The sequence below is a fragment of the Monodelphis domestica genome, chromosome 7 (assembly GCF_027887165.1).
Source record: "Monodelphis domestica isolate mMonDom1 chromosome 7, mMonDom1.pri, whole genome shotgun sequence".
Lineage (NCBI taxonomy): Eukaryota > Metazoa > Chordata > Mammalia > Didelphimorphia > Didelphidae > Monodelphis > Monodelphis domestica.
Window position 1 is genome coordinate 214,262,354 of NC_077233.1, and position 12,050 is coordinate 214,274,403.

The following is a 12,050-nucleotide window of genomic DNA, read 5'->3' on the forward strand; positions in this document are numbered from 1 at the left end:
GGAGGAAAGGAATATGGAAACCTTGAAGTCATCAAGAAATAGGGGTAATAGGGGGCAGCTGGGTGGCTCAGTGGATTGAGAACCAGGTCTAGAGATGGGGGGGGGTCCTGGGTTCAAATTTGACCTCAAACACTTCTCAGCTGTGTGACCCTGGGTATGTATTGATTCTAAGATGGAAGGTAAGGGTTATTAAAAAAAAAGAAAAGAAAAGAAATATGGGTGATAATTACTCTGTCCATAGGAATCTTTGCACTTTCCATATAACATGATGATATATCATAACATAATTATCCATGTGAATAAGTTTCTCTCTTAGAGACAAGAATGCATTTCCTTCCCTCCCTTCTTGGAAATAAGGGTGCCAGGAGCATGGAACTCTGCACACATATTTGGACCTGATTGTTATGTTTGTTAGATTGGATGATTTGCTTGTTTCTTCCTTTCTTTCTTAATCTTTCTTAATGAGTCTCTAAGAAGTAGATTGGAGCAGGTGAGTGGCACAGTAGATAAGGCCTGGAGTCAGGGAGACTTGAGTTCAAATTTAGTCTCAGACACTTACTAGTTGTGTGACCCTGGGCAAGTCACTTAACCCTATTTGCTTCAGTTTTCTCATTTGTAAAAATGAGCTGGAAAAGGAAATTGAAAACCACTTCATCATCTTTACCACAAAAACCCCAAACAGATTCACAAAGACATGGACATAACTGAAATGACTGAACAACAAGGAGAAGACTGGGGAGGGATTTATTGAGAAATGAAAATGATCGAAAAGATACCAGCAAAACTTTTTGATATCTTTCTTGAATCCCTTGGCATGCTGAGCTGACCATCTTCTAGTCCTTTTGAAGGACAAATAATTAAAGGGAAAGCAGGTAAAATAAAATAACTCTAATGGTTACAGAGCAGGATAATCTTATCCTGAGAAACCCTGTGATGCTGAAAGTGTTATGTTAGGATGGTAAAAACTAAAAACAAAATTAAAACCTTCCCATGTCTTCTCACTAGCTTTACCTACCTCCTTCCCCACTTCTTTGTTCTTTTCTCCTTCAAAGATTATGTACTTTTTGATGCCTCCCATTATTATTCTCCACCAATATTCTAGATTCCTTAAATCTTTCACATCTGCAAAGTTCCATCAACTTTTACAGATTCAGAAGGAGTCGCAGGTCACTGACTCGATCATGATTATTTACCTATTGTCCAAACTAGTTCCATAATACTCCAGATTCATTACATATTCAGTTATAATGGCATAAACTCCTACCAAGAGGAAAAAATAAACAATATCTTTATACCATATATGAATAGAGAATAGGGTTATTAGTATCTTTGATGTAGGCAAAATAAACACAATGGGAAGCCAACATATTTCCTACTTTTTAAAAATTGTATTTCTGTTACTTTGTAAAATAGTATCTATATTGGATAAAGTAGTTTTAAGCTGAAGAGAAATAGCAAGATGAAATAATCTTTGAGGTATTTTAGAAGGATCCCATTTTAGGTATGAGTCCCTCTCAGGTCTAAAATATGAGATATTTTATGGTCTAAAATATGAGATAACAAGATAACTTCTTGTTATTTTCTGAAGAACTCTGCTTTAGCATTTTATACATGAGCAGATTGTGAAAATGTTAGTCATTACTTAGATAAAGTATGGGAAAGTACTTTGAACAGTAAAAATTGCTATTGTTATTATTATCATTCCTGATACAGAATGGTTTCATCTGGATTTGGCCAAGAAATACCCATGTGAGGGTCCAAGACTTCTCATATTATTCAGGTTTGGGAACATGGAGGATTTATTGACCCAGTAGCACATTAAAGGGATGATGTCACTGTTGTCTTCCAAATCATCCCTGTAGCCAGTTGCCACTAAATTGGTTAGCATCTCAAATTTGTAAATATTTCTATATTTAGAAGTGACGTATTTTAGCAATAAAAAGTCTATATATTTTGTAGAAACAAACATTTACAGAAAAATGTATTTTGCTTAGAAGAAATTGAATAAGCAAATAGTAGGGAGGGCATGTAAATCAGTTGAACATAAAAATATTACCGAGGAAAAGAATGCATTACAATGAAAGTATGCAATTTTGCTTCTGCTGACAGAGTCTTTATGAAATGCTAACACTTATTTATTTGATATCAATGACAGATGATCTGAGGTTGTACAGAGGTAGTTTTAGAAATATGAATAACACAATACATTTTTAAACTTACTGCTTATACTCCTAGATATTAACATAATTGTAGAGAAATTCCTAAGGAAGAAAGTGGAAGTAAAATAAGGGAGAGAGAGCAAAAGCTTTGAAAAGAGGGGTCCACTATCACATCCAGAAGTATTAGTATGGTAGTTGTTGTTCAGTCATGTCCAACTCTTCATGACCCCATTTTCATGGCAAAGATACTAAAATAGTTGGCAATTTCCTTCTCTAGCTCAATTTATAGATGAGGAAACTGAGGTAAACAGGGTCAAGTGAGTTTCCCAGGGTCACATAGCTGCCCCAGATGAAACTCATACAGAAATTGCCCCAGATCACATGCATGACCAAATGGCCCCAGACGAAATTGATACAGAGATTGCCCCAGATCCCATGCAAGAAGCTCAAACTCAAAGAGAAAGTGACCAAGAAGAAGACAGCCCCATAGAAAGTGATGAATAGTGCACAAAGACAGACAGACCATAATATAGACAGAATGACATCCATCTAACTCTCCATCTCAACCTTCTATCAACCTAAATCACAACACAAGTAGAACATAACATACATTCATACACACACCTAAAGCAAACCAGATAAACTTCATAAAACTCTCACTAGCACTCACCCAATCTGAATCACTCTTACACACACTCAAACAATGGCAATTAATCTTACACACGTGCACGATCCTGTAAGATCCAGTAAAGAGAGAAAAATCTACAAGCAAGCTGAGACAACAGTCAAGATGGGTCAGTGAACAGAGGAAGAGAACTGGACCTGAGAAAATCTTCCAGGAAACACCAGAGACTACAAATGGACAAAAAGGACACAGCAAAAGAACTGTAAAACAAGAACTGTATAGGAAAAGAACTTCTGTAAAGTGTGTCATGTACGATGAATCATCGTACACGTTAACATCACACTAGGGGAATGCACACACATGCATGCAATTTCTACATAAGAAGAAAGGAACCAGACTACTCAACAGGCAACATGTGAAGAGCAGACGTTGGCAACAGTGTGAGCATATGCATCCAACAGCACACAGCTAGTACACAAACACAAATCACAAACTGATTGAGGGACTGTCATAAATAAGCACAGTTCTTGGGAAAATGTATGTTATGTAATGAAGGTTCTACCTTTCGGTCTGGTTGACTCCAAAGCAGAACTCATGCATGTGTGTAATATGTGTGTATCATGTTATAATTGTACAGCAAACACTTGTGCATAATGTCCGTTTTACTAACAGACTGATTGACTAACTTAGAGTAGGAAGAAACTAACATTTAACTCAACAAATAGGGACAGAGACAGGGCGAGAAAAGGGAAGTTCTATAAACTAGATAATCTGCTATAGGGAAAGAATGAATCAAACTCGAAGCATGGAAAAAATCGCATATAGTTATACATTGTGACAGAGAAACCTTTAAATAAGCTTTAGATATATAAGGAGTTGAGAAGAATTTCATGTTATTCAAACAATTTCCATAAGTCATTGTTATTAGATAGTTACAAACTCTGTTGCATATTGTCAGAGATATTGTTAATCCCCAAACCCAGAATTGTTTCATTGTATCAAACCTTTATACCTACACACTTAACCTAAACTACCTTCCTAAACCCAGATCTTAGCATAGGAAGATGAGATAAGTTGAAGAATAAGGACACAGGTGAGGTTAAGATTCTTTATTTTGGGAGGGGGTATGCAGGGGACAGCACGGAGATAGACAGAATAGCATGTAGGTACACATAAGGTAAGATTTAACTCACCGCCAAGGGTCAAGTTGACAACTGCAAAAGCCAAAAGGGGGATTTGTAAGAGAGGGACTGGACTTGATCTGCCAGCAGAAAAGAGAGAAGCAGATCTGGTAAGCTGGAGAATTCTGCAGGAATGGGGGAAGGGCAGGAAGGAGAGAGAATTCTGGGCAAAGGAGAGGAAGTGAGCTGATCTGGACAGTTGGAAAGACTCTTCTCTCTGAGAAGCTACCAGACTTTTGGGAGAAGGGCTTTCAGTGATCCTAGGGACCCCCTGCTCCCTCTGCCCTTCTGCCTCATTCCTAAACCTATCTGCCCTGTCCCTTGCCTTGTTCCCTTAGAAGAAACAGATTTAATAAGAACAAGTGACTGACTCCATCATATCTAGAAAGAGGCTTGAAGTTGGGGGGAGGGAAGTGACATTCCTCTCCCCAGGGAAAGAGAAGCTAACTGTATCAAGCCTGATTACCCAAGGTCTCTGAGGGAGCAGATGTTAAGGTCTTGAAGGCAACCAGAGTGGGGTTTGTCAGGGACAGCTGAGAGGGAAGACAATCCATCCCCCCTCTCTCTACTTGACTCAATTTGTCTTTACTTCACTGATCCTGACCCAGCAGGAAGGGAAGACTCCATTCTCTCTCTGCCCTCATATTATACTAGTAAGTATCTGAGACCAGATTTAACTCAGGAAGATGAGTCTTGCTGTTTCTAAGTATAGTGTTCTATCCACCTTGCCAATCTTTAGCATGTTCTGGGCATACACTAAAAACAAAAAAAGAGCTAATAACAAGTGAGCAATAGAAGTGAGAAAAGGATTCAATTATTTTAGAAAATGGACAAGAAAAATATTCTTACTTTTGGTAAAGGGATGACCCAGTAGAGCATGAGAGTCACCTCATACTCACAAATGGAGACTGTGGTAGAGAGCAAAGAGAAAAGTTCCAGGCTCAAGGGGTCAGAGCATTTTTATTTTGCCCCAAGCTCTGCGATAAACTAACAATGACAAGGAAGAGCAAAAACATCATTTCTATCATTTATGTAATGGTTTAAGGCTTGCAAAACATTTTACATATATTATTTCTTTTGATCCTCACATTAGCCCTTTATGGTAGGCACTATTATTATCCATACTTTATACATGAGGAAACTGAGGCAGACTCAAGTTATGTGACTTGCCCAGAGTCACACATTTAGGACTTGTCATGTATTGCCCCATAACAGACACACTGAATTTCATGATCATTTAGTTAGAAATCCCTATTAATGTCAGACAAACTTAGATATTATTTTCAAAGAAGCAAGTGAGGTACATTTTTTAAAGAGTACTGTAGGTAGTTGGTGTGGCAAAATGGTTGAGTCAGAAACACTAGATTAGAACCCAAAGTATCTCATATATTTGTAAAATGTAGGTCCTGTTGTTGTTGTTGAGTTGTGTCCAACTCCTAGTGATCCAACTTTCAGACTTTCTTGCCAAAGATACTAGAATAGTTTGCCATTTCCTTCTTCAGCTTATCTTTATAGATGAAAAAACTGAGGCATTCAGGGTTAAGTGACTTGCCCAAGGTCACACATCTAAATAAGTGTTCTGAGGATAGATTTAAATTCAAGAAGATGAGTCTTCCTAATTCCAATCTAGTGCCCTATCCACTACAATACCTAAGTGCCAAAAATTTCAGATATTAATATTTATACACAGCGTTGCTGTGAGGAAGACATTTTCAATACATCTAAAAGCTCTATAGAATTGTGAACTCTTCTTATTGCTACTACTAGCTGTATGATCATGGACAAAGTAATTTCATTTCTCTCAACCTCGCTTTCCTCTTCTACAAAATGGGGCTATAAATGTTTATATTCTCCACTTCTGGGGTTGTCATTAAGAAAGTTCTTTGTGAATTTTGAAGTTCTATATAAATGTCAGTTAATGTAGCTACTGTTGTCAAGACTGCTGTTGTCACCACTTTGATCTACATAATGAGATTAGGCAGGAGACTCCTATAACTTTGTGTATCTCACATGCATCCTGAAGGAGAAGGGAAGATGCTTTCTATTGTAAGATCTTTCCATATGGAATCCCTTTCTGATTCTAGACCCAGCGGAATCCAGTAAGACTTGTCTTTCTACAATAGCTTTTCCTAATGGGGTGGCTTTTAAAAAATTGAGAGGTGATGGTTTATAATATGCAATTTTGTTTACTGCTGTCCTAATTGCTGTGATGCTATGCTTCATCTGTTTTCATGTTTTAATTTTGTACTTGTGCCCTGAAGCAATTCCTAGGAGGGTACCGTGTGGAAAAAAAATCTAATAAATGAATAAAGGCCAGAAGAATAAAGGGCTTTACTGGGTATTTAAGCTTTATGCCCTACAAGTAGAGGCTTAAGGGAGGAGAGGAACTAAGAAGAAGAAAATGATCAATAGATCTATGATCAACAAACAAGTAAACTAATCTAATAATGAAACTTCTCGAACATTTCTTTAAACTGCTTAAGAAGGGGCAGCTGGATGTCTCAGTGGATTGAGAGCCAGGCCAGGAAGTGGGAAGTCCTAGGTTTAAATTTGGCCTCAGACACTGCCTAGCTGGGTGACCCTGGGCAAGTCACTTAACCCCCATGGCCTAGCCCTTACTGCTCTTCTGCTTTAGAAGCAATACACAGGATTGATTCTAAGATGGAAGGTAAGGGTTAAAAAAATTTTTTTTTTAAATAAACTGCTTAAGAACCCTTTGTCACATATATAGATACACAACACAACTGATGGATTATGAATACTAAATCAGGACATTGTGAATTAATCAATCAAGCATACAAAGACATATTAGTATCTACTATATGACAGGTACCTTGTAAGCACTTGGGGATTCAAAGTATGAAATAAATATTCGTTTATATATATGCATATATAAAATGTTCATTTCTGTACATATATTATATGTTCTTGGATATATATATATATACATGTATACACCCATACACACAGGTATCCCTTCCATATTGCAAGATGGGGGGCAGTACCCCTGTAATCTAGATAATCTCCATAAAATATTTTGGCCCTTCTTTTGTACCAGAAAAATCTGAATTCTTTTCTTTTATGGTATATTTACAGTAAAAGAAACTATGCATATTTGTTATATTAAAAGATAATATGTTGATGTTATGCAATACTATACATATATTTTATGCATTTCTGAGTTTCTAAACTTTTTCTGTGTCATCTGTTGGCTTTCTCATGTCATCTGCAATTTCTGCAAAACTCCCTCCAAAATTCCCATTTAATTTCTTAGCACTCCCTGTAATAAATATACTGTAACTGTGATGGGGAAAGTAAAAGCTTCATACAGAAGGGAGCAAAAAAAAAATCTTAAAGCATGAGAGGAATTCTATGAAGCAAAGGTAAGGAGGGGACTAAACTAGGGATTAAGAAGCAGGTAGGTGGCACAGTGGATAGAATGCAAGGCCTGGAGTCAGGAAGAACTGAGTTCAAATGTTACCTTAGACACTTCCAAGCTATGGGACTGAGCAAATCACTAAACCTCTGCCTGCCTACATCTGTGGCATCTTTGCCAAGAAAAGCCCCCAGTCGGTAGGGTTCATGGGCAAAGAGGCCCACATGAATGAACAATAAACCGTGAATGAACAATAAAATGGTGATTAGTGGCCCTTGGGAATCCTTGAGCACAGGCAGAGATGAGAGACAGGAATGTGATCAACAGAGAAAAGGCCAGTTTGATTAGACTGGAGAGTTCTGAGATAATGTCCAACCAACCTGGAGAGTTATAGCTTGAGGCCAAGTTGCTGTAGGATTTTACAAGCTAAATAAAGGATTCTATTTCTGTATCTGTCCGGGTGTCTATGTTGATGTGGTGTTGATGGTATAGACCTAAGTGTACAAAGACGTTCATAGTTCATATGGCTATTATTTGCTGCCTCTGCTCCCAGCAGCTTCCTCCCCCTGCAGAGCCCACCATCCGAGACCTCCTCCTCCAATCAATGAAGTCCTCTGTAGAGCTCTCCAAGCCATCCATGACTGCTCCCTGCCCTCTTAGCTCTCCTCTCAGCTCTCTAGACTCTTCCCAAGGGCACCAGCCTCTTCTCCCCACTGACTTTCTTCCCCCTCCTCCCACCCCAGGCTTCCCAGCTACCCCTCCTGCATTCCTTCAGGAGGGACTTCCTTTCTGCCTTGCATTTGTATTCCTCATGTTTAGCAAGGTGTCTGGCACACGGAGCTCTCAAATGCTGTCTGTCTGTCTGTCTGTGTCTGCGTGTCTCTTGTCCTAGGAAGACCCTGAAGATGACTGGGTAGGAAAGCCGCCCAGTCCGACGTGCACTCAAGTAAAATGACTTTAGCGGTAGTTTATCAGCTGGATTAGAGAGTGGCAGGCTTGGGGCAGATGCAGGGAGACCAATAAGAGGCTGATGAAAGAACCCAGGTCCCTGGATGAGGGGACCCCACAGAAGGGGCATGATAGAAGACAGAAAAAGCAAGGTTTCACAAGTGATTGCGAGCGTGGGCAGAGGAAGTGTGAAGCCAAATGTTCAAAGCAGCCATCATTCTATGTAACAATCATTATTCAATAATGCACAAAGTCGAAGGGCCCCAATGCTCACATCACTTCCAGGCGAGCCATTCTCGAATCGTTCCCTCCTTCAGAAATAACCTCACAGGTGTAGTCACCAATGTCACCTGACCACGTCTGACTAATGAGAAGCGAGCCATCTTTCTCGACCACAATTCTTGAACTCGTAGCTGGATTTATGACGATATTGTCCTTCTTCCAAACATATCTGTTGGGGAAAAGGTTTCAAAATATTAATTAGGTCAAACAAAGATTCAACCACAGAATTGTGCTTTTAAAAGGCTGGATGAGACCAGGAATGCTCTTAAAATGATCACCATGAGATCACCATATTGAATTTACCAAAGTAAATTCAAAGATTGTGAAGGATAAAAAACACACAAACAAATCAAACAAAAATATTCTCAAACTAAATGACAAAAATGAGGACACAAAAATTAAATTGCATCTCTTCTTTTGTTTCAGAATCAAAAGTGAAGAAAACTCATTAGAGTAACCAGGTCCCCCAAAATGCAAAACTATAATTCAACTGGTATCACCTTGGATAGCTTCTTATAAAAGCAAATTAATCTTTAGGAAAGGCCATGTGGATAATTGAGGGGAAAATCCCCCAAATAGGACTATGTAAGTCCTATAGGAAAAAAAAAATCACATCTAAACCTGCTTTCTTTAAAATCCAACCATTATAGCAAATTGTCCTTAAAATTACATTTCCTTCTCTTTTAATCTTTATCTATAGCAATTTTAGCACATTTTCTTTTCAAATATAGAGTCAATTAAGAGCCTGTCCAGTCTTCAGATCTCTATGGGTAGGGACCAATATGCATTGCTGAATGAGATGAAAGTGCTGTTTTTCTTTTCAAAATTAATTGATTTGATTTCCAAAATATGCCCCATCCTTTAAAGTCTTAACATGCACCAAGCCCAGACATTTACAAAACTACTTATCTGAAATTACCCAGAGACATAATGGGCCTGATTCTACCCAAAGAAATGAGTAAATGGCTCCTTTGGGGAGGAGCTTTCACTTATATCAGTAACTATGGTATCTGAATAAATTAGTTCCTCTGTTGCAATGCAAACCAGTGGCAAGAAAACATTAATGGATGCCCAAAGTGGCTAATTTTCTCCCTTCTCATTCATAGGATCAAGCTGGGTATGTTTAATCGCATATTTCAAAAGCTACAATAATGCCTTGAAAATCAAAAGGAATTCTCTGCTAACTTTCTGACAAACGGAAAGATGGATTTAGCCACCCTTATTACTTTCTGAAATCACAACCAAAAAAAGTTAAACAATTTAATCTTTTTCTTTTCCTGATGCACATTTCTAATATAATCTTTCAGCATTTGGGGGGTAATTTTAAGCCCCCTCCTCATCCCCTATCCTCTCCTCTTTAATGGTTTCCAACACTTTTAACTATTTTGAATCTAAATTTGATTCATGGTAGGATTTTTCATGCTTGAGAAAACTGGTGATAGGCAGTTAAGTCAAATGAATAATTTTTTATTTGTTCATTTTGTCATTTTTGTTCAATTGTCTCACTTGTTTTTATAGCTAGTTGAGTTCTTATTCCCTTAAATGTATGAATTAGAGAAAAGTTTATCTTCTTTGATTCAGAAAAAAAATCTTTTAATTTTCTATAGTCATTTTCTAACTTGATGAAGACAATTGATTGAACAGAAGAATATAGAAGTTTAACTGTATTTATTTTACTACCCATATGTAAGAGAAATGTGAGATAGTATATAGAAGATCAGCCTAGAAATCAAGAAGACCTGCGGATGACATGGACAAGTCATTTAATGTCTCAGTGCTCCAGATAATAGTTTAAATTATAAGATGCCAATTAGTTGCCAATCTTCACTGGTGGAGGACATTTCTTTTTTCTTACAATGTATTTCTTTTTTTTTCTATTAACAAGTATTTTGAAATAAAACAAAATCCCTTTATCAAATTTTCATGAAAAATAAAACAAATTCATATGTTGGTCATATCATCTCAACCAAAGCCCACCACTTCTCTGCCATGAGGAGTTTGTTTGCTTACTGCATTGATCAAAGTTCTAAAGTGTCTCAAAGTTGTTTTTCTTACAATATTGTTATTGTATAAATTGTTCTCTTGGTTCTATTAACTTCATTCTACCAAGTCTTCCGTGGTATCTCTGAAAACATTCTTTTCAAGTTTTCTTATAACACAGTAGTATTCTATTTCATTCACATGGCATTTATTCAGTCATTCAACAAAGATGGTTCTTGGACACTACAAAATAGCTGCTAAAAAAGATTTTTCTTCATAAAAGTGTCCTTTATGATATCCTTTGATCACTTGGTTAGTAATGGTGGCACTGAATCCAAGGAAATGCACAGTTGGTTTACTTTTTGGACACTGTTCCAAAATGCTTTCCAGAATGTCTGAACCAAGTCAGTTTCACTCATCTTGCTTTAATGGGCCTGTTTTTTGCTTTTGTTTTTGTTTTGTAGTTCCTACAATAGTAATTACATTCCTTTTTGGAGTAAACTTTGACAATATCATGAGCCTTAAAGTTGCTTCAATTTTCACTTTTCTAATTATTAGTGATTTGGAAGATTGATAGTTTGGTTTCTTACTTTAAAAACTGGCGTACTAATGCACTTTTGTTGGAGATAAGACTTCATTCAGTCTTTATTAAACAGTTTAATTTTTTTCTATCCTGAAATCTTCTTACTTATACCTCCACTGTCCACTGAGCAAGCCATAAATATAATACCCATTTTACAAATGAAATTATACAAAACATTTTTTGCATTCGCCTTATTCTAAAAAAATAAACAAGAAAAAGGAAAAAAATATGCTTCAATCTGTACTTTGAGCTCATCAATTCTCTCTATCTAGAGGTGGATAGCATTTTTCATCATAAGTCCTCTGGAATTGTGTAGTTACTAAGTCCTTCACAGTTGATCATCTCTTATGTTGTTATTGTATAAATTGTTTTTCCGGTTCTTCTCAATTTTCTTTGCAACAATTTATATATCTTCCTCAGTTTTTCAGATACCATCCCCTTCATCATTTCTTATACCACATATCATATTCATAAACTATAACTTCATCATCCATATCCTAATATATGAGCATTCAGTCTTTCTGGAAATCAATTTGGAATTATAATCCAAAAGTTATTAAATTGTGTATACTCTTTAACCCAGCTATGCCACTACTAGGTTTATACCAAAGACATCAAAGAAGGAAGAAAATGTCCTATATGTATAATGGATGAACAAATTATGATATATGAATGCAATTCAGCTTTGGAAGCTGAATTGGAAGTCAGGAGTCAGAGGAGGCTCTCTGAAGTTAGTTGGATCTCAGACAAGTTGGAGTAGCTGGGCCTCTGAACTTAGTTGGAGTTTTGCTTGGGACAAAATCTTGTGGTGAGTGGATAAAAGACTGACTTAGTTTTTCTATCTTAAAGAGAAAGGGCCTAGGCCAAGGCTTTTTCCTACTATTTCCTCTTACTCTGTCTCTCTCCCTTCCCTTAA

At 37.2% G+C, this 12,050-nt stretch overlaps 1 protein-coding gene across 1 annotated transcript in view; it reads right to left on the reverse strand.

Annotated features, from left to right (window-relative positions):
- SDK1 (sidekick cell adhesion molecule 1) overlaps positions 1–12,050 on the reverse strand; it is a 1,320,044-nt gene that overhangs the window by 369,645 nt on the left and 938,349 nt on the right. Inside the window, 1 exon segment of the mRNA XM_007498416.3 lies at positions 8,564–8,740. Coding sequence (XP_007498478.2) covers positions 8,564–8,740 — 177 coding nt within the window.